Source organism: Oryzias melastigma, linkage group LG5 (assembly GCF_002922805.2).
Source record: "Oryzias melastigma strain HK-1 linkage group LG5, ASM292280v2, whole genome shotgun sequence".
In the NCBI taxonomy this organism is placed as follows: domain Eukaryota; kingdom Metazoa; phylum Chordata; class Actinopteri; order Beloniformes; family Adrianichthyidae; genus Oryzias; species Oryzias melastigma.
The window spans coordinates 35,989,545-36,017,194 of record NC_050516.1 but is presented as its reverse complement, the minus strand read 5'-3'; the positions used below and the strand labels follow the sequence as shown (position 1 = coordinate 36,017,194).

The following is a 27,650-nucleotide window of genomic DNA, read 5'->3' as shown; positions in this document are numbered from 1 at the left end:
TCTGCAAAGCAGTAATGGTTCAGTATATTAGTGTCTCTGCAATGACAGATATGAAGTACCAACACATCAGGAGAGCGGGTTTGTTTTATCTTTATTTAAAAAACAAATGCAGACGTCGACAAACTCACCACTGTAGTCAAATCCAAACGTCACTACCAAGTCCACACAAGAACATAAATTGAAGACGACTCCAAGACACAGCTCTGTACTTTCAGTTGTTCATTTTACACACTTTTTGCAATGTCAAGAAGTGAAAATTTGGTGCTGAGATTTTTTAGAAAAATGTTTTTCGTGTTTAATCAATTGTTCATCCTCTCAACGTTCTATTTTCCTTCTTTGATGATGTCTCTGTTATCTGTTTCTTCACTGACTGACCAAAGCTGTTGTGGATGTTAGCACAATGTTTTCTCATTAAAATTGACCTGCTGTGATCAAATGAGGGCGGGGGCACACGTACATTCACACAAAATACTGATGAAAAAATACTCGTAGAAATGTGGATGCTTTTCTTTTGTCTGAAAATATTTCAGCATATGTCATGTTCTACACTGAAACCCCAATACAGCTTTGAAATGAAGCCCCGGACTGATTGTTGGTGTTTGTCCCTCTGCTCAGCCATTTGCTCTCAGAGGGATTGTGACATCAATGCAGCTTGCTCTTTACGAGGATCAAAGATAACATGTGTCTGCAAGCCTGGCTTTGAGGGAGACGGCCGGATCTGCATACCCAAAAACCCCTGCTTGCAGAACAACGGTGGGTGTCCCATCAACTCCACCGTCTGTGTCTTCAGAGGACCCAACAAGGTGAGGGCGCCCCCCAGACCCTGAGCCCAGTCAAAGCCTTGGTTTGTGTGTAACATGCCTGTGTGTCTCTGTCTCTCAGTCCAGCTGTGAGTGCATGTCTGGCATGTCGCCTGTAGGTGGCAGGCCTGAGTCTGGCTGCAAGCTCCTGTCTGCATGTTCTCCTGACACCTGCGGCCCCACAGCGGTGTGTCAGACTGAACTGGACGGAAAACCCAGGTCAGAGAGATCTGATGCAGCCAGATTTATGAATCATGTTTGCTATCAAATACAAACCTGATGAGATGATGCTCAGATCACTCAGAAATGCTGCAGGTGGAAACATCAAATCAGAGGAGAAAAACCACTTCAAAGTTCTCCAAATCAAACCTAATCTAACGCTATTTAGCATCAAACTGTAACTAGAAAAGTTGTATTACCTGCGATAATGCTAGTGTGAATTATTTTTGCTGGAAGTAGTTGCTGAAAATTCTGAAGCTTTTTGCTGAAAATGATGACCTAATTTACTTTAAATGCTGAAGGGATTGACTGAAAATGCAAACGTTATTTGCAAAATATTAAATGTGTTAAAAGACGGGAAATTTTGTTGAAGAACTATGAAAGAGCACCGAAGTTGACCTATATTTCTGAATTTTTTTTCAGTAAATTTGCTTAAAAAAACCTCAGTAGATGCCATATTGGCAAAAGAAAAAAACTAGCACCTTGCTTAAATACTAGCTAAACTCCAAAATAGTCTAAAATTCCTCAGAAAACTAAAACAGTCATAGATGTTAGCCTGTTACTAAAAATGAAGCTAAAATCTAAATCAGCCTAAAATTCCAAGTAGATAGCAAATTAGCCAAAAACGTTAGCATGTTGCTAAAATATTAGCCAAACTCCAGTGTGCATAAAAATCCTCAGTAGATGGCAAATTTAGAGAAAAAAAAATCTACTATGATCTGAACATTTTAGTTAGAACTTCTCCTTTAGAGAATCCATGTAACACTGTATGATATTAACAATCATTATTTCACTGATACATTTACAGGATGTGAACTGGATCAGATTAATATAATTATATTCAAATGACATTGTTCTGCTTCTCCTGGAGGACGTTTCAGTTTGACCACTAACTAGGTGGTGATCGCGCTATAGAAGTACACCTTATTCCAGAAGAAGAAGAAAATATAAGGAAGAACGTTTTAGACCACAAATTGTTACTTTAAAGAGTTTGGAAAATTATTACCTGTAAGTACATAAAGGTTTTTTTTTTTTGGTCAACTGAGCGTTAGCGTTAGCTGTCCTATAGGAAATTCTTTTGAACTTTAGCATCAAGCTAGCTTTATGTGCTAAATTGATTCATATCTTTTGTGAATCGACTATTGATCTATTATTATTTATCTATTAAGCTTAAATTGATTCAAATCGATTAATCATTTTTTTTCAACCCAACCCTAAGCTAAACTCAAAATTAGCCAAAAATTCCTCAGTAAACTAAATTTGTAAAAATGTTAGCCGATTGCTAAAATTGAAGCTAAACTCTAAATGAGCCTAAACCCCCAGTAGATAACAAATTAGATAACCTGCTGAAAAACGTACAGAAAGGAGCAGGAGACTCACTAATTAATGTCTAAATGTTAGCATTTGTTTTATAACTTTTTAAATTATTTCTGTCATGTCAATATTTCATTCAAATTTCAAGTTGAACATGAGTTTTAAAGTGTGAGTCTGTGTTTTAGTGCTCCCCCGTGAAACGTGAGAACACCTCCTCTCTGTGTTACTCCTCCCTCACAGATGTGTCTGTGAGACCACTCAGATTGGGGATGGACGCCATTGCTATGGCAACCTGATGGAGCGCCTCTTCGAGCTGGACGCAAGCGGGAGCCAGAGGGGAAACCTGACGGGAGCTGTCGCTTTGTTTGGTAAAGGCAAAAGAAGATAGACTGTTGCAGTGGATGTTTTAAATATCAGGTCAGGAGTCTTCATGCTTCAAAGCAAAAAAAACAAACAAAAAAACAGTCAATTTTGAGTTGAAATAAAAATGGGGTATTTTTTTGAATGATCTGAAATTCCACTGTTTAACCTTTGACGTGTGCACGTGTGTTTGTGTTCATGTGTGTGTCTGTTTGTGTGTTCCAGAGGCGGGTTGTGTGCGGCTGCTGAGCCACAGCGGACCCTTCACGGTCTTCGTCCCGGTCCAGAAAACTCCTCTGACAGTACGTCAGCCGTCTGTTTGCTGGAATGAGTTCGTGTCCGATTTTAGATCAGTCGAACTGAAACCAATCAGACAGGGAGGGTCGAGGGCTTCACATTAGGGCTGGGTTGATTAAATCGATTAATCGATCTGAATCAATCTAAGCTAATAGATCAATAACTGATTAATACAAATATAGATCGATCTAACACATAAAGCTAAAGGTCGCTAACTTGGTGCTAACATTTAATGTAATCTTATATGACGGCTAATGCTAACGACCAGGTGACCTTGACATAGATTCTGACTAAATGAACATCTTTATAAACTCACAGGCAGGAGTTTTCTAAACTATTTTAATGAAATATTATTAAAGTAATCATTTGTTGTCAGAAACACAGTTTTTTTTACTCATTCTTTGCTTATTCTTTGTGAAAAAAGTGTACTGTTATAGTGCAAGCTCCACCTAGTGGCCAAATTGAAACGCCCTCCAGGAGAGGCAGAACAATGTTAGTGTATAGTAGTATATTCAAACATCCATCCATCCATTTTCTTGACCGCTTCATCCCTTTCGGGGTCGCGGGGGTGCCGGAGCCTATCCCGGCTACTGAAGGGCGAAGGCGGGGTACACCCTGGACAGGTCTCCAGTCTGTCACAGGGCCTCAATCACACACCCATTCACTCTCACATTCACACCTAGGGACAATTTAGAGTCACCAATGAACCTATGAAGCATGTTTTTGGACGGTGGGAGGAAGCCGGAGTCCCCGGTGAAAACCCACGCATGCACGGGGAGAACATGCAAACTCCACACAGAAAGGTCCCAGCCGGGATTGGAACCGGGACCTTCTCGCTGTGAGGCAAGAGCGCTAACCACTTGCGCCACCGTGCAGCCCATAATCAAACATATAGTAGATTATTAATGTATCTGTAAACTCAAATTTTAATTAAATCAAATTGAATTGAGTGGATTGAAAGAATCAAAGAAAAAGAATCAAACTGATCCAGGATCTGGTGAATAGAATCGATTCTAGAAATGATTATCAATACCCAGTCCTACGTGACGTCCAAACTCAATCTTGGTTTTCAGAGATGTCTTCAGATCTCTGGATTTAGGTTTTAGAATCATTACAGAGACTTCATGATGCGAGTCCATTTCTCTGTCCAGGATGGGATGGTTCTCAATGCTTAGCGTTTTTTTCATGGTTGGATGAAACCAGTTGATAATCTGTTAACATGAATTCACTCTGCAGGGTTTAAATGAGGAGTCTGTGTGTAAAAACCACCTGATCCTGGGACAGCACCTCTACAGCGAGCTGGAGGGGCGGGACATCACTCTGTACGGGGGAGGAAGAGTGAGGCTGAAGCCAAACAGGGTAAGGTATCCGGTCTACACCGCTGACCAGGACGCTGTTCCAGAAGAAAGGTTACCTTACCATCTGGTAAACCCTGAGCTCGGGGTTCATCAAACCCACACCTGATTGGTTTGGAATGACCTTATGACCTTATTGGATGACAGATCCAGATTTTGTCCCGGCTGAGTCCCTGAAGACCTTTCACCATCACAAGAATGATTTAATCTCTTCTGTTTCTGCAGAGGTTCATCCTCTTGGACAACCCGAGGAAGCAGTACAATGTGATCGTCTCAGATCTTCCAGCAGCAAACGGCGTCATCCACATCATCGAACAGCCATTCACAAACATGCTCTTAGACAGGACACTTCGTGATGAAAAAGTGAGAGCTTGTGATCATCTCTTTTTCTTCTCACCATAAATACCTCAAACACTTTTGTTTCAATCAAACATGTAATGAAGAAACATTTTCTTTCTGAGATTGTTGTTCCAAGAGTTTAGGGAAAATCTTTTTTCTTTTTAAGTTTATTAGAAAGACGGTGGGAGAGATCCTGAGAATGGACGAAAACTACAACCGCTTCCTGTCTTTGGTGGACGTGAGTATTTCTTTATCTGGACCAACAGTTCAGTCTTCACCTCCAGAGAACTCCTCTGACTCGTCATCTCCATATGACAGGAGGAGGAAAAGTCAACATTATGCTAGATCAAAGGCCAATGAGGAATTATTATGATCTCATTAAATGATTTGAGCTTAACTCCGCCCACAAGACCAGCTCAGAGTCAAATGTCCATGTGGGAGGAGTCTAAAGAGAGGGATTCTGAATGATGAGCTACCAGCGATTGAAAGCTTTTTGATGGAAACCTGAAGGTCAAAAGAACTCAGGTGTTACTTCTGTGTTTAGTTACTTAAGTATTTAGTTACTTCAATGTTCAGTTACTTCAGTGTTTAGTTACTTAAGTATTTAGTTACTTCAATGTTCAGTTACTTCAGTGTTAAGTTACTTCAGTATTTATTTCCTTCAGTGCTTTGTTGCTTCAATGTTCAGTTACATTATTGTTTAGTTACTTTAATGCTCAGCTATATCAATGTTAAGTTACTTTGACGTTTAGTTACTTCAGTGTTAAGTTACCTCAGTATGAAGTTATTTCAGTGTTTAGTTACTTGAGTGTTTAGTTACTTGAGTGTTAAGTTACTTTATTTTTTATTTACTTCATTGTTTAGTTACTTTAGTATTAAGTTACTTCAGTATCAAGTCATTTCAGTGTTTCGTTACTTCAAAGTTTTGTTCTTAAATGTTCAGTTTCATCAATGTTTAGTGACTTTAATGCTTAATTACTTCACTGTTTAGTTACTTCAGTGTTTAGTTACTTCAAACTTCAGTTCCCTCAATGTTTAGTGACTTTATTGTTTATTTACTTGAATGTTTACTCACATCTTTTAGTTTTAGAGAGTAAAAATGATTTCCACGGAGGTTCCTCCTGAATCCCGTCTTCCTGTCGCTCCTGTAGAACTGCGGGTCGCCGCCGCCTCTGAACGGACCCGGACCCCTCACGGTGTTCGTCCCCACTAACGAGGCTGTGGACCGAGCCCGAGACGGCAGCATCCTGTACATGCTGCACCACGTAAGGACGCCGGCGGAGGCGGGTTAGGGTTCGGACATGTACAAAGGTGGAATTTCCTCATCAAACTGTCACTGCTGGGATTCATGGTAGAGAAACATACAAGATATGATGTTTGATATCATATTTGATTTAAATATCTTTTACAAATTTTATAAATCTTTGGGACCAAAGGATTGTGGCTATGAGGCAACATTTCCGTTCGCCAAAACATTTTTCAAGGATTCATGAGCTGAGTATCTGAGGGCAGAAGGTCGAACAGGAGAAATGAGACAAAAGAGTGAAATACGACGTCACAAACAAAAGTGTTTCTTTGGAAAACTCAGAACCAGAACTGACCCTAAAAACTGCTTGTGTGCATCATGATTTTGTTTGACATCTTTTAGTGTGTGCAGTTTTTAAATCCAAGATTAGCTGATCCAACTACAGCCTTTTGGTAAAGATGAATCCTGCTTTATGTTGGCGTTTAGCTTTATCTGTGGAGAGTTTTTTCTCTTCTTGTCAAAATCTCTTTTTTCAGCGGACTCCTGGTCAGACAAACTCCACATTATTTTTTAGAGCATTTTTTCCAAGTCCAGCTTCACACTGAGCGTGTCACACCGTAATTGTCTCTGTTCTAACTCGGACAGTGGTTTAAAAATCTCTAGGAAGTGTTTTCTCTCTTGCAGGCCAAACATAAACTTCAGGAGCTGCTCAGGAACCACGTGTACTCGCGTGCCGTGGTAAGACTTCAGACTTCAGACTTCAGACTTCAGACTTCAGACTTCAGACTCTTCTGTGATGCTGTAAAAGGGATCAAACTGAAGCTGCTGCTTCAGAAGTCTACAATGATGTTCTTGTCATATTGTAAATTCTCAACATGGTTTGTGTTCTACTAATGAACTATTAACTTACAGTCTTTAGTGGCATCTAGTGCTGCCACAAATGATTATTTTAATAGTCGACTAAACACAGATTAGTATTTCCGATTCGTCGACTAATCGTAAATAATAATCAGTGATTAGTCGACTAATCGGGTCATTCACAAACTGGATGTAAAGCACACATCTTAACCATCATTAGCTTTAAACTAACTAAAAGCTAGATATATAGAATTACCTGTGTGAATGCTGTAAGCTGAATTTGGTCGTTGAAGATGCTGAAATTGATAGCTAAAATCTCTGAAGCTGATAGCCATATTAGTTAAATGCCAAATTAGCAAAAAAAAAAGAAAAAAAGTCTCTAAGTTAGTCAAACAGCTAGCATTTGTGCTGAAATATTAGCTAAACTCCAAAGTATCCTAAAAAACCTTAATAAAAGCTTAAATAGTCCATACATTTAGCAGAATGCCGTTGTAATTTTCCACTTCACTACAATCTGACTCCATTTAATGTAAAGTAACGACTAATCGACTATTAAATCAGTCGTCGACCATTTTCATAGTCGATTAGTCGACTAATCGTGGCAGCTTTCGTAGCATCACCTATACTGCTCTACTCTTGATTTTAGGTTTTCTCCATTTTCAGAATGTTTTTTTAAATGCTAAAAAGTTGTTTTGTCTTTGTTCTAAGGCATCGATTTATTCTAAATCACAGAATCTCTTTTCTGTTCTTCCGGTTGATCTTTCAAGTTTCTTCTGTATCTTATTCTTTGTCATGAATCATGTTTTTAATTTTCATTGCAGCTTTTTAAACAACAAATGAATGACTAAAAATCTTTCTTTCTTGCTCACTTTCTTCAGTCTTAATGAAGTGTCTATAAAGAAAACAGATTGGTTTTATTTATTTCATTTAACAATCTTTATCCAGATAATCTGTTCAGTTTGGAAAAGTAAAACTGACATTGTAACTGAGGGAAAACTTTTTTTTTCTTTGGTCTACAGCTGACAGTGGACGAGTTGACCTCTCTTCCTCGGGTTCAGACGATGGCCAATCAGATGGTCAGCATCAGAGTTTCTGACAGTGTACGTATCCTCAGAATCCTTAAAGTGCGTCGTGGAAATAGACCAACGGAAAAAGACGAGCTATAGCTCCTTTGCATGTCCTGGATGCATGTAGTTTGTTAACCCTTTATCACCAGAGCTCCAGAGTTTATGTCGTTTGATTTACTGTAACTTTTCAACAGGATCATTCCAGTAGATTGTGAAGGAGAAAAGCGAGCCGCTTTTCTCCTTCACAATCTACTGGAATTATTATGTTTAAGCGTCACCGGCGACCCCTCGGGTGTTAAAGGGTTAAATAATGATGATAGTCCATTTTTTCCCAGTTAGTTTGACCTTAAAGATGCTGTTTTCGAATCTGCAGGGGGAGATTCTGTTGGGGAAGAATGGCGTACACTTGGCGCGGCCCAACATTATGGCGTCCAACGGGGTCATTCACATGATTGACGGGCTGCTGTATCCGCCCTCCATCCTTCCCATCCTGCCCCACCGCTGTGATGTCATCCAGAGCAAGGTCACAGTGGTGAGAGCCTCTCCAAACAGGAAGTGCTTGGAGAATCCCGAATGGCCTCATCCGAATTGTGGATAAGCTTTAGTCAAGTTTGGATTTTATTCTTTTATCCAAATTCAGATTTTCTTTAGAGACTTTGGATACTAGAGCATCTTTAACAGATGTTTCCTCAGTTCACAAAGTTGGTTCTCAGTTATTTACAAGTTTTCCCAAAGATTGTTTGTTAGAACAAATAGAATTGTGTTAGTTTTGAGCTACAGACTGGAAACCAATGGAATTTACACTGATTTTTCTTCCAGGAAATCATTGCTCTGGGGCAGGGGTGTCAAACTCGTTTTGGTTCAGGGGTCACATTCAACCCGTCTGATCTCAAGTGGGCCGGACCAGCAACAAAATAGCGAGATAGCCTAAAGTCAGCTTGTTATCTGTAGCTTCTGATTTGTTTCTTTCTCAGTTGGAGAAATACCTCAAACAACCTTGTAGCCTGATCACTTATGATTACACATTCATTCACAGAGGACCGTAGATTTAAAATAAAATGGATTTCACTTTTCTTTTGTTTAAAATTGTTTATTCAATTTTACACAGACCAACTATTTTACAGGTTAGGGAAAAATATAAATGTGCAAATCAGTTAGTGCTGCCACGATTAGTCGACTAATCGACGACTGATCGACTATAATAGTCGACGTTTAATTTAATAGTCGATTAGTCGTTACTTTATACTATATGAAGTCAGAGTTTAGTAAAGTTTAAAGTTATGTTATTCTGTTAGACGTGGGACTATTTTTGCATTTATTAAGGTTTTTCAGGCTATTTTTGAGTTTAGCTAATATTTTAGCCACATGCTAGCTATTTTGGCTAATGTAGGATTTTTGGAGTTTTTTTAGGCTGTTTTGAACTTTAGCTAATGTTTTAACTGCATGCTCGATATTTTGGCTAAAAGGCTTTTTTCAGTTTTTTAGCCTAATTTGGCATTTAGCTAATATTTTAGCATCCAGTTTGCACATGAATATGTACGCATTTTACTGAGAGTGGGTTGAAGAAAATCCTGGTATGGTCTCTTTATAGAACTACAGCTCGCCACAGAAACAGGATTGAAACTTGCTATTTTTTTCCAACATCCTTATATATTTTTCTCTTCATGACTGGGCCGAATTAAACCATCAGGAGGGCCGGATACGGCCCACGGGCCATATGTTTGACACCCCTGCTCTGGGACCGTTTATTTGAAATTAAAACCTGCTTTACACTCAAGTGAGCACAGCTATTGTGTGTGTGTGAACTGTTGACTGTGACTTCTGTAGTCTGGTCGTAGTGCCGCTCCTGATTCCTGATGCGTTTGCGTTTCAGGGCCCGTGTATTCACTGTGGATACCTCAGCAACACCCAGTGTCCACCAGGAAGCACTGAGATGGTAAATCCTCCTTTTCCTTCTTCTTAGCCCTTTCTAATCATTTCTTCTGTCACTTCTTCTCAGTCGTTCTCCCATTCCGTTACGGCCCCAAACTGCAGACCGGCTCATGTTTAGCGGGGAAAACCAAAAAATTGGACTATAACAGAAACTGGACACCAGTGAGAAAAAGGAACAGTTTATTAAATAAGGGAAACAAAGAAACTGTTTCCTGAAAAGCAAAAGGGAACAAAAATCAGTGTGCTGGTTAAAACAAAAATCCTCATTACATCCTCAATGTCGTCCACTTTCCTGCTTATCCCACTCGGAGTCGCCACAGCAGAACAGCACACACTGTTTCGTGATTTGGCAGAGATTTGCCTGTATGTGAAGGGCTCAGGGAATCCAGTTAGGCAGCAGCATCAAGGGTCTCGAGTCAGGACCCAGTCTAGATGGAGATCAGTGGACACCCCAGGGATTGGACCCAGCAGCCCTACACTTATCCCACGGAGCCATCCAGACGCACCTCATTAACTCCTCAATACATGCCAATTCTGCAAAAACGTAGTGATTTCCTTAAGCATTATCTGAGCTCTAAATTAGCCTAAAAAGCTACCATGTTGCTAAAATAATAGCTAAACTCCATACTAGTCTCCGAGTTTAGTGTATTGAAGAAACCCGGAGCCTTCCGGAGTATTTACGACGTTTTTCTTTCCTCAGAGCAGCTACCAGAACGACTGTGAGTACGTCTCCATCCTGTCTGGCAAACTCATCAAGGGCTGTGCCAAATACTGCAACACCACCACGCAGGTGAGTCTTCACGTAGTCGGCCATCATCTTCAGGAGTTTCTGCTGAGCTCTCCGTTTCTGCTTTAATTCTTTAATTGAGGAAGTGAAGAAGCAAATCAGAAACTGAGATGGTCAGGCATATGAAACGAGGACGGATGTTTATTTAGTTGCATTTATGTAAACAGACTCATCTTGTTTCACTTCCTGTTCTTCATGGTTTGTGCCATGCATGTTTCCACATGCGTGTGGGACGTGTGACTGGCGTGTGCTGATCAGACCGCAGAGTGCTGTCCAGGTTTCTTCGGTCCAGACTGTCAACCTTGCATTGGAGGGTTTCAGCATCCGTGCTACGACAAAGGAACAGTAAGAAACCCGGAGTGTCTCTGAAACTGCAGCATCAGCTGGCATCTGTGTGGAACTCCTCCCTGGTCTGTGCAGTGCTTCGACGGTATCCACGGCAACGGCTCCTGCAGCTGTCATTCGGGCTTCAAGGGAGTGGCCTGCCACATCTGTTCAGATCCGTCCAAACACGGAGAGAACTGTGACGAAGGTAAAAGACCATGCAGCTCGTCCTCTGTCTGAGTGAGAGAGGCTCACCTGTCCACCTCTGTCTGAGTGAGAGAGGCTCACCTGTCCACCTCTGTCTGAGTGAGAGAGGCTCACCTGTCCACCTCTGTTTGAGTGAGAGAGGCTCACCTGTTCACCTCTGTCTGCAGACTGCCGCTGCATCCACGGCGTGTGTGACAACCGCCCCGGCAGCGGCGGCGAATGCCGGAGGGGATCCTGTCTGGAGGGATTCTCGGGGGAAAACTGCGACAAAAAGGCCGCGCCGTGCAACTCTGACGGCCTGCTGCAGCACTGCCACATCCACGCTTTCTGCATCCAGGCGGGCCTGGAGACCAGGTGATGGGGAGACTTCCATGGGTCAGAAACCAAACTAGAAACAGTAATGAGGAGGTCAAGGCTGCTGCTCACAGACAAAGGCTGCTGGTTCCAATCCCAGCTGAGTTCACTGCCCTCCACATCAGCTGTGACGTTTGACACAAGCATTCACACTGTGCACGTTTCACTGTGTGAATAAATACTCGTCTCACTGGTGCTCCTGTCTGATGTTACTGTGGACAACCCGATCGTCAGAGAAGACAAACTTTACAGTTCATGTTGTGTTCCTTGAGTTTGATGTTTCTGTGAGTCAAAGTAAAGCAGCAGAGGCTGCAAACAGATCCGACCTGTTTCCTGACCTCACTCAATCCTTACGAAACAACAATATATTTCTCAATATAATTACAGCATATTCCATATATGGAAGCAATATTTATGTTGAAATATATTGAAATACTCCAACTATTACCGTTTTCTTATATTGAAATAGAACAATTCCCACATTTACCGATATATACCCAATTTACTGATGCTCTATATACTGAAATATGCTTTTTATATATATATATATACTTCCCTCTTTGTGCTGCCGACAGAAAGACGGCTGCTAACTGCTACATGCTAGCTCCAGGATTTAACTCCTTAGGACCCGAGCTGTCCTTTGATATGCCTGTTTGATTTATCTGACAAAAGTTTTAAAAAATTAACTACTGTGGTAGTAAAACCAAAAATGTGATGTCTCAAGGGCTTAAAAAAAGAATGACATAATCTTAAAAAGAAAAACAAATAAACAAAAAACTAATAAATGGTTTTAATGATAGCTTGTCATGAACACACATCATCAAATTCATGATAAAACAAAGTCATCATTCATTTTTAAGAATTCTAAATGAGGACAGGAATCACATTTGGTTAAAAATGTTCAATAGCTCTAAAGATATTAAAGTTAAAATCACTAAACTTTCTCACATGCCTACTTATCATTTATATAACAATAAAATTGTATTTTTTTTCCTATTTCATATTTGCTCTATTTTTACTTGTTTATGAAAGCTACTCCACAAAAGTTTTCTGTTGAAGTTTGTAATGATAAAAGAAGGTTAATTAAATATAAATAAGGGACCACACTAATCGGTTTATTCAAATGATTCATGTTTTAAAAATGTTACAAAAGTATCGGATCGTGACTCGGTATCGACAAATCCACAAAATTCAATCGAAATTTGGTCGGGCCAAAACAAACCTGATCGGGACGTCCTTAGTAACGATCCAGAATATATATACCCACCATGTTTCCAAGGCGCTGCGATGCTCAATTTATGGCATAAAAGGACATTTAAAGCTTCAGTGAGCCGACTCACAGCTGCGGGTCAAGACCCACAAGATTTAAGTCGCCACCCACGAGATTTGGTCGTGACTCACGAGATTTGGTTCCAACCTACGAGATTTAGTCACGATCCACAAGATTTGGTCGTGACCCATGAGATTTGGTCGCGGCTCTGTCTTTTTTTAGATTATTTTGATCCACTCAATTTAATTCAATTCAATTCTATGTTGAGTTTACAAATGTCTACACAGAGTTACATGGATTCTCTAAAGGAGAAGTTCTAACAAAAATGTTCAGATCATTAAAATTGTAAACATTGTTCTGCTTCTCCTGGAGGACGTTTCAGTTTGATGGCGATCCCAATATAGCATTGCACTTTTTATGATGAATAAGCAAAGAATGAGCAAAAAACTGTGTTTTAGACCACAAATGGTTACTTTAAAACTCTTCCACTATCTTTGGGGTTCAGATGAATCCACCCTTATACTGACAAACCAACATGGATCATCAGTCCTGAAAGTGTGTGCTAAGTTTGCTTCACTCCTGTGGTTCTCCAGGTGCGTCTGCAACAATGGCTATGACGGTGACGGTCACTCTTGTTCTCCCATCAACCTCTGCCTGAAGAGCAGCAGAGGAGGCTGTGACACCAACGTGAGGAGGAGGATTCTGTTCTTCATTTCACAGAATTCGTGTGGCTCAGGTTTCTGTCTGAAACTGAGGGAGCATCTTGAGAGCTGGAGTTCTTACAACCCGTTTGTCTGCAGGCTGACTGCGTGTATGCGGGTCCAGGTAACGTGTCCTGTGTGTGCACTGAGGGCTGGACGGGAGATGGCAGGGTATGTGTGGAGATCAACAACTGCAGGGTGGATGGAGGAGGCTGCAGTCCCGATGCGTACTGCACCCACATCGGACCTGGACAGGTCAGCAGCTAACAGAGTCACACCTGCAACAGTGATGTCTTAAACTGTCTCTGAGCTGTAGAGCTGTACAACAGGTACATACACCTGCATGGATCATCTCTGACGTTACTTTTACATTTTGTTGCAACCTGAAGGTGGACATCCGCATCGACTTTCCTCCTTATCAATGTTTTAAAAATCCCTGATGGGCAAAAGCTTCAAATAGAGAACGTGTCAAAGACAGAAGTCAACAACGAGCATGGTAGCATCAGAGAGAAACCAGAGTGGTCGGGTCCAGGTGAGAGTCAGGGGAAGGGGGCAAACAAGCAGAATCAAAGATGAAGCAGGATCAGGAGAACAGGAGATCAGATCAGGATGAAACGCTCGGTATGCAGGCTGAGTGGCACAAACAATACTTCACACTGAGGAGGCTCTGAGCAGAGCTAAGGTGTCCTGTGGCTGATTAGCAAATGAGAGTCAGCTGAGCGGCATCCAGGAACTGTGCGCTGGGGTTGCTGGGAGATGTAGTGCAGTCAGTACTCTGGAGTATTCAGGAAACAGAGCGCTGACTCCTGAGATGATCATTGCTCTCTCTGAATTTCTAATTTTGTGACCAGAACAAAGCAAAGGGAGATTGTTGTTGAGTCCGTTCATGGTCCACTCGCCATTCAAAAACACACGTCAATTAAAGCAAAGCTTTAATAGAATCAAAACAGCTGATCAAACCTGCTTTTGTCATGAACAGAAAGAACAATAAACATGAAGATTCTTGATCTCAGGCTGTACAAATGTTTTTTGGGTGAATATTTTGTTTACATGGGAGTCAGTAGAACTTTGGTTCCTTTGGAAACCAGCCGTCTCTGATCTTTTGAGGAGCTGCAACATTTAGTGCTTCTGTGTTTTATTTTGTTTTCCCTTTGACATGAAAGCCATATTTGTGACTTTAGATCCATCTCTTCACGGTTCATTTCATGGTCACTTAACAAATGGGTAAACTGTTTAGCCACTTCAAACTGAAGCCGACTGTCACTGAAATGACTGTCTAAATCTCTGCGCGCAGAATGAGTGTGTTTGCAAAGACGGTTATGTCGGGAACGGAAAGGAGTGTGAGCTCACCAACCCCTGCACCAAGAAGAACGGAGGCTGCCATGAACTGGTACACATACCCACACATGTAGACACACTAAAGAATATTCAATCGATAAGACATATCAACACATAGCTGCTTTGATCTCTGGACGCTTCGTAGACTCACAGAAAAAGTGCAGCCAGCATTCTCAGCCTAAACAGACACATTTACAGTTTGCCAGAAAACCACACATAGCCAAATTTAAAATGATTCATTTCTGTAATCTTCACAGAAAAAATAAACAAAATACAATTTTAAAAAAATAGATATATAGCATTAGCTGGAATAATGCTAGTGTGAATGCTGTATGATGAATTTAGCTGCTGAGGATGCTGAAGTTGATAGCCAGCTAAAATATTAGCTAAATGCCAAATTAGACAAAAAAAATTCTAAATGAGTCAAAACAGCTAGTATAATGCTAAAATATTAGCTAAACTCCAAAATAGCCTAAAAAATGGAGAAAAAGCCAAAATCAGCCAAAACAGCTGCATGTAGCTGAAATATCAAGGTCAATGGCCTTGAACTTAAAACTTGGATCATACGAACATCTTTGTGCGGTTTCCATGATGAAGGTGCGAGGATTTAAAAATAATTACTAGTTAGTAATTTGTCGTGAGTGTTCTATCTGCTAAAGAAAAAGTAGCGTTGGCTATTCTTCTTTGCATTTAAATTTTCCCTAATTTACCAATTTTCTCTAATCTCTAATATATTCTAATTGTTATTCTAAATCTACTATTCTAGTTCCGGTTAGAGCGCCCCTAGCGGTGGAAGAAGAATCCACAGAATAGCCGCACCCTCGTAAAGGCCGCATGGTTCAAAACTTAGGAAACAAGTAGCAGCTTGTAGTCCAGAAAATATGGTAGTTGGTAGAACAGGAAAAGCTCCTCCTCTTATAGACCTGCACCCATCAGGATTTGACGGCTCGATCATCAGGAATAGAAGAAAGATTAAAGGGATATCGCTGAATACTAATGAGCCACTTCTTGTGTAACTACCCATCTTTCAGGAGAGTGAGGAAACTGAATAAGGAGTTTAACTGATGATTGATTGATAGATGGTTGATTGATGATTGATGATTGATTGATGATTGACAGTTTTAGAGACACAGCAATGGTAGCTGGATCTCCTGTCGTCTGGAAGGCAAACTTTGGCTTTTTTATCAATTGTAACCACAGGTTGAAGTAACTGTGATAGAGGTGTAGGAAAATATTGATTCAGAGACTTCATTTTGCGATACTTGTATTAATTTAAAATGTTGCCAAGTTGATATTTAATTAAGAATTTATCATCAGAGACTTTGATGCGATACACATGAGCGAACAGAGCATCGACCGGGGTCTCCGATCCGCTCAGTTTGTCATTCTGAGTCTGTACGGCTCAGTGTCCCATCACAAAGCATCCCCAGCCCGCCTTTCGTTCCTGTATCGTACGTCTCCAAACACAGGAGTCTGGTCTCTGACTGAAAATACAAACTGTGCTCTTAAAAGACTCTTTTTCATCTCCACAGGCAAAGTGTGAGCAGAAAGAAGGCGGCCTTCATACCTGTACCTGTCCTGATGGTTATGCTGGTGATGGAAACATTTGCTTTGGATCATTGTTTAACGTGAGTGTTCAGATGCTTTGTGTTCCACAGTCATGGTGAAGTGAGCCTTCTTTGTTTCCGGTAGAGTTCAGGAAGCATCTTTCATATCTTCGTCTGTAGAAGTTCCCCACAGCTTCAGCTGTTTCTCTGACTGAACTCGAGGGTGAAGCAGTTAAAAATGGTATTTGTGTCTATTTTCAGGAGCTGGACTTGAACTCGGAGCTGTACAGTTTTGCACGTCTAGTAAGGGTGTGTATGTCCTCTCCTTCTGCTCGTTCTCTGTGGTGGTGTTTGTCATATCAAACATGCGTTTATAACATGGTTGAGGACTGAGATTCTGTGTTTTTTGGATGCAGAAGTTCCGTCACTCGTCAGAGGATCTAAGCCAGAACCTCACAGTGCTGGTTCCATCTCAAGAAGTTCTGAGGAACATGAGCTCAGATGATAGCCAGTTCTGGACCAGTCGGCACCACCTACCTCACTTCCTGCGGTGACCTCACACACTCACGTGCACGCTGATGTTCACAGCACATAGGCAGACGCCAGAGTGTGCTGTCTGTCAGAAAACGTGGTTACTGCAAATATTAACCATCAAATGTTTAGACTCTGAAGTAAGTTCAATTCAATTTTATTTATATAGACCACAGGTGACAAAGCCGGATCCGGCCCTCCAGATCATTTTATTGTAATTAATGACCCAATGTTATCTTTTGTCATCTAAATGTCTTCTAAATTATATATTTCTGACAAAATATATTTTTATGGAGAGTAAAATATTGAAAGTTATTTAAGGTTTAAGTTGATTTATTCTAGAATAATATTCCTGCCTGTTTATTATTCAGAATTATGTTAAAAAGTTACGGTTTATGGTTTTATAAACGGAGTTTGCGAGTGTTCAGTAAATGTTTCTCCTGTTCGACTTAATGTGTGTTTTGGATTTTGGCCTCCTGTGTGATTGAGTTTACCCTGATGTAGCCCAATATCACAAACGAATTGCCTCATTGGGCTTCGTGGTGATAATTATCCAGAAGCAGAAGGTCGGTCATAAAATATAATCTGAAAACCCCCACATTGTTTTGCATATTGGTTTCAGAAGTTTGTTTCAGAAAGTGGTTCTAACATTATCCTCCACAACTACAGTATTTCTGCAGCTTCTTAATCGAACAATAAAGCAGCAGTTTGAAATGGAAGTAGTCCTCCTTTGGATTAGGAACGGGGTGTGGTTATCAGTAGGGATTAATTGAATTATTTGTCTTGTTTGTCATTGTTCATTTGTGAATGGAGCAGATATTATTATAAGATGCATTTCTTCTGTCTAACTCCAATTGTTTATGTCTTTTTCTTTTTTCTCTTTTTCTTTTGGAAACGTTTTTAGAGCTGGCATGAACAGTGATCGATAAAACTAATGAATAACTAAGTTTGTGTCTCTCCATGTCTGCAGGGCCCACTACCTGCTGGGGGTTTACTCTGTGGAGGACCTGGACAGTTTAGTGGGGAGCAGCCTCCCCACCCTGAACCCCGCCATCCAGTGGGAAGTTAGGAAAATCAACGGGGTAAGAACCTTCTCACCTGAAGAGCAGGTCCAGCTTCAGTCTGTCTCACTGCAACTTTCTAGTTTGGTTTCAACTTCGAGGTGCTTACACACTATCGGCGTTGACTCGCGTTTCAGCAGCCACATTCAGTGACATGTCTTTGGGCTTCGGCGGCTGGAATCCTCGTGAGTTTGTAAATCCTGTCGCGGTTCTACGTACAAATTGATCATTCATTGATCAAAAGTTCAACCGGTGGAACATTTTGACCCTTAATTGCTGCACCGTTACCAATCATGTACTTGGATTTGACAGTGACATATGGTGGTCCTCGCTTCAAAACACAGAAGCACCAACAGATGTAAACACAATTTCAAGGGAGGATTTAATAACTAATCACATTAATATGACAACAGACGGAAATTCAAAGGAGCAGATCTGTGAAAACAAAAAGCCTGGATCAAGATTTGCAGGTTCTGCTCTGATGTGACACTCGGGGCCTCTAACTATTGTAGATGGTGGACGAGCTAATAAACAGTAAAAACGCTAAAGAAAAACAATCCTCTGCGTGTGCGGCGCTGGTCCAGTGTGAACACCATCGGCTGGATGTGTGTCATTATCAAATAATAGTAATCTATTTATACAGTTATTTGGTTCAATTTTATCTTTTTTAATCCACAGTAATCTTTCGGCTTCAGAAATTATCTGGACGGAAGGAAATCATGAGTCAAACACGTCTGAGAATCTGTTTTCAGCAGCGTCTCTTTCTCTCACCTGGATTCTGATGATGCGGTCATGATTCTGTTCCTCCAGGTCCTTCATGTGGGAAACGCCTCCATCCTCACACACAACCTGCCTGCCATCAACGGATACATCCACATCGTCAACCAGGTACCGCCACAGCAGCTGTCAGGGCTCCTCAGGGGTAAACTAGACCCGCTAGAGCTCTGCTTAAACTCCAGTTCAGTTATAACCACGGCTGTCTCAAGAAACCAAAGAGAAAAATAAGAATGAGAAAAAGATGTCTGCACTTGCTGTGATCTTGTTCAGTCATTCAAGCAATAATGTCAAGTTTGACGTTTGGTTAAGGGTCATTAGGGTCACACTTTTTGACGTTTTAGGTGTCGAAACTCTAAGCCGTTGATTTTGACATGCTGGCTGTTTGTAAAATCAAGGGTCTGTAACCCTCACAGTAACGGATGCGGTACTGGGCATGGTACCAGATAGGGACTGTTCTCAAGATGGGTCCAGTACTGGTACCCTAATCCTAACGTGGCACGCTAGGTGCGGTACCGGGCACAAACTAGGCCCAGACGCAGAACCGGAACCCAATCAGTACCAGACACGGAACAGGACCCAAATTGGACCCAAATCGGTACCAGATGCGGTACCAGGCACAAACCAGGCCCAGACGCGGAACTGGACCCAATTCGGTACCAGACCTGGTACTGGACCCAAATCGGTACCAGATGCAGTACCAGGCACAAACCAGGCCCAGACACGGAACTGGACCCAATTCGGTACCAGACCTGGTACTGGACCCAAATCGGTCCCAGTTGCGGTACCAGGCATGAACCTGGCCCGGATGTGGTACTGGACGCAGTGCCAGACGTGCACTGCTACTAGGTTAGGGTCAGGGCACCAGCACTGGGTTACGGTAACGGTGAGCTCCATGTCTCGGGACTGGACCAGTACCAGTTTGCGGCCCGAAAGTCAAACCCGGGATTTAATGGGAACAACCAACAGTTGAGGACACCCAAAACGTCAGTTTTTGACGCAGAGGGGTCCTTAACCAAACGTCAATATGTTTACGTTTAAAGTTTAAGTTTATTTATTAATTGTTTCACGCATGGTCAATTACAGCATATTTCAATCAACATAGACACATCACATATATAAATAACCAAAATTAAATCACCATCAGATTCAAAGAGTATACATCCTAATACCTCTTGGATATCCTTCTTTCCATTATATAAACTAAATAATCGATGCTTGAAACGGGAAGGGAAGAAGCAAATTGGGGATGACATTGTGTTGCAAATACAACTGTTGCAGGTTTACAACACCAACAAACAACACAAATTCAAAGTCCTTCAATGCTGGTGCAAATGAGGCTCAAATCCAAAGAAAGGACAGCCTCAGCTCTGAGTGTGCTGAGACAATTGGTCCACGTAGACGTCCTGAGTCTAATCAGGACCCAGTGAGGTATTGGAGGTTGGTTCATGTGTGGCTGAGACAGCTGCTGATGTCACCCAATCCCTCTCACTGTCAAGCACACAAACTCGTGCAGATACACATGACAGGAAAAGTTCTGTTCGTGGATTGTTCCACTGAAATCTCCATGTTAAGTTTCTCCACTTGGATCCTTTAGCCGTTCACTCTGTTTTCACCCATCTCGTTGTTTGTGTCCCTGATGTTTGTCTTGTTGGTTGTGTTCAGATTCTGGCCCCTCCATCTTCAGACCTCCCGCCTGAACCTCCAACCCTGATGGCCTTTTTGAACTCCTCCTCCAACTTCACCCTTTTCAGAAAGTATGCTCTGGTAAGGCTCTGCAGCGAGCCAGTGAAGAGAAGATAGATGACCAGTGACTAACAGACAAGTGATGGGCTTCAGTATCATACGAGATTACATTAATCTGTAAGATTTCAAATGGGTCATCATGTTTGTTTAAAGTTAACAGCTGATTAATGTTGGGATACTTCTTATCCTTAACTGGGCGATACGTTCTTAAATAATAATGAAGAAGCTTGTGAGGATTGACTGAATTTGGTCTTTTTTTAACGGCGTGTTCTGATTGTTTTTTCCAGATGTACAACATGTCCGAAGACCTGAAAGACTTTGATTTTACCGTCCTGCTGCCAACAGACGAGGCCATCAGAAAGTATCTGGGTACAACCAACTCCTCTGTTCTGGTATGTTCCAGACAACATCCGTGGTTTAAAGCAGATCTTCTCAGAGATCTAGACCAGAGGTCAGCAACCTTTAAAGGACTTGTAATGGCCTGGGACAAAGCTAAAATAAATATCCAGATATATTCCATATGTTCTAATGTATCAAAAATAACAAATAATTACCGTTGACAAACGCAGGTTTTTGTAAAATTTGACAAAATCAACGACAAATCACACTCGCATTTCGCCCTGCTTCAGAAACGGCTCGATTTGGGTCACGTGACGCGTTGACGTCATGTGAGTGAGACAGCGCCAGCAGCAGAATGCAGGCGGACCCAGGGTGTCTGCAGATACATGTATGTGTGTGCGCTGTGGCAAAGTTGAATTCTATAAACATCGGTGTTATGGTCCGACGGAGTATTAGGGCCACCAAAAAATAAATAAATAAATAAATAAATAAAATTAAGATTTTTAAAGTCGTAAATTTACGAGATTTACAATCGAAATGAGCCTATTGTGAATGAACACTGTGAGCAGAACCAGACCGACTAAACTGTGAAAAGCTTCTGATTTCAACAGGTAAACTGAATGTTTAAAACATTGCACATGTTTGGAAGTTTCTTTGTTTGATTTGCAGTTTATTAATCATTGATGGTGGCTTGCAGGATCTCTGCAGATCCGTTGATGAAACCATCGACACTCGCAGTGGTCCACCAGTCATTTCTTCCTCCGTGAAAGATCAGATCTCATTCATTTCTGTGTGATGCTTTCATCTGAAGAGGAATCGTTTTGGGAATTTTCAGTGTACTTAGCTAACGTGACAGACTGTTGTCATCCCCTGTTGTTGTTGTGTGTTGAAACGGGACGATTCATGTGGAGAACGGGGCGTACGGAGCACTGTTACATTCTCCTTTGGTTTCCGCGCATGTCAGAGACATGCAGTAAGGTGGTGAAAGAGCTTCTGGGTATGTGAATAAAGTGATTAAATAAGTGAATAAATAAATAAATAATAATAAAGTGGCAGACGGTCCTGCAAACATGTCTCTAAGCTCTTTATTTTGCATATGAAACTCTGCATTACCGACCCGGATAGTCAGCATCATTGATGATTTGATTTAGAGTCGCCAAAAGGTTCAGAATTTCTTTGTTTTTAAAACTGATCTGTAAATAAGCCACCCCGTCCTTCTAACTGAGGAACATCGTCGTTTTCATCGGCATTCTCAGCGTCACTGTCAGTGTCATTGCCAAATAGTGAGCTCTTACTTTCCGCGCTGCCGGCTCAAATTGATAGGGCTTTACAGTCCTCAAACCACAAACACCCGGCGCCTCTGAATCAGCGTCACTTTCAGAACAAATGTTTCCACAATCTGAGTCTGAAGACAGAATTGTGGACCTTGAAATATCGCCGCTATCGCTAGCTCCGACACGCTAAGGAGAAGCCATCTTGCTATGTTGACTCTGGTGACGTCACCACGTGACCAAAACGGAGCTTTTGACCCGGAAGAGGAAATTTGCATATGGATTGGCCGCAAAAATGCCGTTTTATTTGAATATTTCTTGCTCAAAATACGCCAAAACATTTGGAAATGGTAAATATAAGGCGAAATACAGTTAACACCGAAAAAGACCCACAACCCCATTACTAGTCCTTTAACGGTAAAAGAGCCATTTGGACAAGTTTTCTACTGATCAAAACCTAGAAGGAGCTGCATAGTCTTATTTTAGAAATTTGGATTTCCATTTATTACATATCGCTCAAATATTAGCTGAACTCCAAATTTTTTGAAAATTACTATAAATTACTATAAAAGCAGCCTATGAATCTATTTAAATTCTTGTCGCTAATCTACTTAAAACTTAGACATTTCATCAGAAACGCTCAGTAATACAGGCAGGATGGCACAAACAATACTTCACACTGAGTGAGGCTTAAGTGTCCTGTGGCTGATTGGCAAATGAGAGACAGCTAAACGGCATCTAGGAACTGTGCGCTGGGGCTGCTGGGAGATGAAGTGCAGTCAGTACTCTGGAGTCCTGGTGACCAGAGAGGGCGACAGAGCGACGCATCACATTTATGGCAAAAACCACGTCTGTGCTTCTCTAGCTGGTTCTGGTTATGGGAACGATCTCGAGTCACTTTCATTTCTCCGTTTACAGAGCCCAGACGTGTTCCGGTACCACATCATCCCCAAAGAGCTGCTCCACCTGGACCACCTTCATGATGGCCTGCTGGGCAGCACTCTGCTTGGAGCGGACTACCAGGTCCAGTTCCACCTCAACGACAGGAATCAGGTACCAGCCAAGCCGCCGGGGCTGCAGCGCTGAAGCTGATGTTGGTCGTCACATCAGGATTTAAACAATAGGGCTGTGAACTTTAACGCATTAACGCACGTGATTAATTAAAAAGAATTAACGCGTTGCTATTTATTAGCGCAAATTAATTGCACGTTGCAAAGAAACAGGTTTTCGCTTTGCCTCGGGGGTTCAGACTTCTACAGCGTGCGTCAAAACATTTCATCAGATATTAAGTCCCTTAAACGATGGTCACTTGATAAATTTAAACATTTCAGATGATAAAAAGTGGGAAAAATTCTCTCTCTGGCCTGTTTTTCTTCAAAAGATTGTTTATGAGATAATTTGCATTGGTTTTTTTTTATTTGTTTTTGTATTTGTTTTTTGTTGTTCTTGTTCGAATAAATAAATAAATAAATAAATAAAGATCCACATCTTTTCATATAAAATGCACTTGGTTAAACATTGTGATTAATCAGATTAATCACAATACAAAAGTTTGACTAATTTGATTATTTTTTTTAATCGTTTGACAGCATTAATTAAAAATAAACAACCAAAATGTTTAGAATTTCATATTGTGATTATTCACAGATAATAAGTGGTGAGCAAATACTGGGAAAAAAAATAACAATAATTGCGATTAATTTTTTCCAATGCGATTAGTTAAATATTTTTAATCGATTTCCGGCCCCACCAAAAAAACATAAAAAGTAGATGGATGACTTATGGATCTCCACTAGGGTTGTAGGGTTTTAAGGTAATACTGTACACCCTCTGTGTCTAATAATAGACATTAATAATATCATTTTAAATACCGTCATGAAAGAATTGACGTATTAAAGCGATGATTTTGTCTAAACAAATATTTTAACAAACAGTGTTCCCCATTATGGAAGGAAAGAGGAAGAAATATTGTAAAATCTGAATAGAGAGACGTTCACTGCCTCATTTCTCATCCCGTCTGCCAGACTTCTGTGAACGGCGTGCCTCTCGATAGCGGCGACTTTGAGACGCAGTTCGGTGTCGTCATCGTTCTTCAGCAAGTCCTCCAAATCAGTCGCAACAGATGCAGCCAACAGGTCGCCCTGCAAGTCAGCGTAAGGAGCAGAATCCGCTCACTGAGTCTGCAAACGTGGAGATGAGGAAGCAAACCGATGGATGCTTCTGTCTCTGCAGGGGCGGTGCTCCGACTGCGACGGCGCTCCGCGATGCCTCTTCAGCTACACGCCAGTGAGGAAGCTGATGGCTTCATTTGCCATTAAATCCATAGCGGTGTCACAGAGAACCAGCTGCTGCTGCTCTCCTCTCAGCCTGTTTCCTGTTCCTGCAGATCAGACCACAGTTTCCAGCAAACATGAAGTCCAACTGCAGGTTCAGGAAGAGGATCGGATCCAGGAGGAAGTTTGTCCCGGGATGTGTCATGAAATGTCTGCGCTTCACCACGGTCAGCCGACATTCCCACTGCAGTCCTGCTGCTGCCAGCTCAGACTAACTTTACTTAAACTCATACAAACACAATCACAATCAGAGAGATTTAGAACCGACTGATAAAACAAGATGTGAATAAAATAATTGTTGTTTTTCAGCCTTTCTTACCTCAGTGTAGAGATAATATCCAGCATGATAACTCCACTGCTACGATCACATTATTCAATCTGAACATTTCCTTCCTTACCTCCTCCTCTTGTATCTCTACAACACTGTTTCCATCCTATTACAAGTTTGTTTAGCATTTCTATTTTTTAGCAAAAAATCTCAGTTTACCTTTCAAACGACCCCCTCCTCTCAGACGTCTGACCTCTGCTGGCTCCTCCCCTCTCCAGCTTCCCTGTGTGGCGGTGTGCTGTAGCGGGCCCGACCCGCTGCAGTAAGAACCGTTTTCGGGGAGATGCTTTCCCATCCTTTGACTTGAGGATTTGGGTTTGCAAGAAAAATAAAGTAAAGAAAAACGTTGAGGTAGTCTGGGTGATGAGAAGGAAACTGTTGTCCATCAGAACTGCTGTGCACACTTTGAGTGAATCCAGGAAATGGACTAACAGATGATTTTAAAACTACAGAGACTGTTTCTGTGAAGGAGCAGAATAATGAAACTGGAGTGGGATGTATAGATTTACTTCTTCCAACTCCTAAGCAATAAAAATAATTATAAACAATTGATTAAATAGGTGTGTATTTATTTATCCATAATTTTATTTCTGTCTGTCTCTCTATAAATATATCTCTATATATCAATATATCTGTATTTATCTCTATATATCTGAATATATCTGAGTCACTCGATCTCTTTCTACATAGATATGGTTGTTTGTATATATTCCAGATTTTTTTTTAATCCTAATCCCAAACTGTTTGATATCGTCCAGTGAGAACCTGTGGTCGTCATTGATCTGTGTGCGTCCTGCAGGATCACTCTTGCTGCCCTGGTTACTATGGTCACGAGTGCTTCAAATGCCCCGGAGACATCGGCAGCGTGTGCTCCAATCATGGGAAGTGTCTGGATGGTATCCATGGCAACGGGGAGTGCCAGTGCTTGGAGGGTTTCCATGGCACGGCGTGTGAGGACTGTGAGCCTGGACGCTATGGACTCAACTGCTCCTCCAGTGAGAGTTTGTCTTTGCTGCTCGTGTTCTATCACCAGGGGGAGCAATGGCAGAAATAAACTTTGTGTTTAAAGAGAATATCAAGATGTTGATATATAATGAATTCCATTAAGCCAAGCTGTGAAACCCCTCAGACCAGCAGGGATGGATGTCAGAACGCTGTCTTCCTCTGTGCGGCAGAATGTGTGTGCGCTAACGGGAAGTGTGACGACGGGTTGGCGGGAAGCGGCAGGTGTATCTGCCATAAAGGTTGGAAAGGAACCTCCTGTTCTGTAGGTAAGAGGACCGAATGGGACCTGAGAACTCTGAATGTTTGTCTGAGCTTTAAAACCGTGTTTGTGCACCACAGAGATTAAGGACGACGCCTGTGGAGGGGGGTGTGACGACAACGCCAAGTAAGTACGCCAATCATCGTCTGGCTGGTTTATCCTCACATTTACTGCTTTACAGGTTCACAACAAAAACGGTTTCAACCCAACATCCACCAGGCGGCACGCGGTGAGAAAAAAACATGGAAAATAGAGCCGTGAATGTTGACACATTAACTCGCGTAATTATTGAACAAATATACATAATAAACATATATAAAATATATATATATTATATATATATATATATATATAATAAATCAATATTACACTCAGGCGTCCTGCCGTGCAGCTGTGAGATCAGAGTAATAAAACATCGTCTAAAACTTCTACATTCTATGATTGAGATTTCAATAAAATAAAGGGATAATATGGGATTTATTTGTAGTTTTTTGAAACAACCGATCTTCTATTTTAACAAATTAGGCAGAGAATAAACGTATCTCTGATGTCTGGAGCGGAGAGCAGCAGCTCACCTGCTATGGGGGCGGCGGAGGGGCGGCGGAACAAACCTGAGCTGTCTGCTTTGCGAAATCCAAAGAGGAAATCAGCCATTATTTATTTTGGATGGGAACCAACTTTTATTTTCCACAAAATTGTCTAACAATTGAGGAAACTCTGCGAGTCCCGCCCCCCGACGCTGCGTTAGGCGACAGGTAAAAGAAGACAGACACGCCCCCACCTGTGAGCAGCTGACCTGAAATCCAGCTGGATCAAACTTCTCCCAAACGAGCTGCTTTATTATTTTTAATAAGCATAATAAATTAAATGTATGGGTACAGAAAGGAAAAAGCTGGAAAAAGCAGAATTCCAGGAAAAATGTAAAATAAACAGCAGTTCTTTTAGGAGAGGAATCACATTTTTCCAAAGAATTTGGAAAAATTTGAGTTTTTGCATAATTTTATGTCTAGTGGTGAAAACAACATAGAAAAATGACTAAATAAAGGTAGTATCACACAGGTAAGGTTCTGCTGATTAAAATGATGCCAAATAAGCAATCAGATTGAAAATGAAAATGTAGAAGTAAATTCAAAAATAGACAAAACTTAGTATTAGACCCTAGGCTCCAAAGGAATAAACATAAATGTTCTAAATGTACAAATTTGTGTTTAATTTCATATTATGATTATTTTCAGATGGGTAGCTGGCAAATAATGTAACAAAAAAAATAATAATGATACTAATGTTGATTAATTGCGATTAATTAATTAATTTCTTTAATTGATCCCCAGCCCTAATATAAACTGATTAGGGGCGATCGTGGTGCAGTGGTAGAGCGGTCAACTATTGATTGGAAGATTGCAGGTTCGATTCCCGCCTGTGTGTCGAAGTGTTGTTGGGCTAGACGCTGAACCCCACGTTGCCTCTGGTGGAAGGTTGAGGGCCTCTGAGGAGGGTAGAAAAGCGCTATAGAAGTAAACGTCATGAACCGACCAGGAGGTGAAGAATTCACTCAACAGACGCTTGAGCTGCTAAACTGCCACATCTTTTCTGAAGCGGACAAGACTTATTTTAGATGTTTGCCTATAAAGTTCATGAACAGCATGAGGCATTGATGGTTACTGCTCAACTGCAAAAAAATTCAAATA

At 41.2% G+C, this 27,650-nt stretch overlaps 1 protein-coding gene across 2 annotated transcripts in view; it reads left to right on the top strand.

The window, feature by feature from the left end:
• Nucleotides 1-27,650, top strand: part of stab1 (stabilin 1) — a 71,588-nt gene that overhangs the window by 13,107 nt on the left and 30,831 nt on the right. For both annotated transcript variants that reach the window (XM_024269883.2, XM_024269882.2), the window contains exons 8-40: nt 616-803; nt 883-1,019; nt 2,574-2,701; nt 2,919-2,995; nt 4,227-4,349; nt 4,571-4,708; nt 4,851-4,922; nt 5,836-5,949; nt 6,615-6,668; nt 7,808-7,888; nt 8,229-8,387; nt 9,729-9,791; nt 10,488-10,577; nt 10,833-10,919; nt 10,995-11,106; nt 11,273-11,459; nt 13,323-13,416; nt 13,530-13,685; nt 14,725-14,820; nt 16,301-16,396; nt 16,577-16,624; nt 16,732-16,865; nt 17,817-17,928; nt 18,718-18,795; nt 20,347-20,448; nt 20,715-20,819; nt 22,956-23,090; nt 24,062-24,190; nt 24,270-24,323; nt 24,424-24,537; nt 25,498-25,693; nt 25,874-25,969; nt 26,043-26,088. In XM_024269883.2, coding sequence (XP_024125651.1) covers nt 616-803; nt 883-1,019; nt 2,574-2,701; nt 2,919-2,995; nt 4,227-4,349; nt 4,571-4,708; nt 4,851-4,922; nt 5,836-5,949; nt 6,615-6,668; nt 7,808-7,888; nt 8,229-8,387; nt 9,729-9,791; nt 10,488-10,577; nt 10,833-10,919; nt 10,995-11,106; nt 11,273-11,459; nt 13,323-13,416; nt 13,530-13,685; nt 14,725-14,820; nt 16,301-16,396; nt 16,577-16,624; nt 16,732-16,865; nt 17,817-17,928; nt 18,718-18,795; nt 20,347-20,448; nt 20,715-20,819; nt 22,956-23,090; nt 24,062-24,190; nt 24,270-24,323; nt 24,424-24,537; nt 25,498-25,693; nt 25,874-25,969; nt 26,043-26,088 — 3,601 coding nt within the window. The remainder of the gene's footprint in view (nt 1-615; nt 804-882; nt 1,020-2,573; nt 2,702-2,918; nt 2,996-4,226; nt 4,350-4,570; nt 4,709-4,850; nt 4,923-5,835; nt 5,950-6,614; nt 6,669-7,807; nt 7,889-8,228; nt 8,388-9,728; nt 9,792-10,487; nt 10,578-10,832; nt 10,920-10,994; nt 11,107-11,272; nt 11,460-13,322; nt 13,417-13,529; nt 13,686-14,724; nt 14,821-16,300; nt 16,397-16,576; nt 16,625-16,731; nt 16,866-17,816; nt 17,929-18,717; nt 18,796-20,346; nt 20,449-20,714; nt 20,820-22,955; nt 23,091-24,061; nt 24,191-24,269; nt 24,324-24,423; nt 24,538-25,497; nt 25,694-25,873; nt 25,970-26,042; nt 26,089-27,650) is intronic.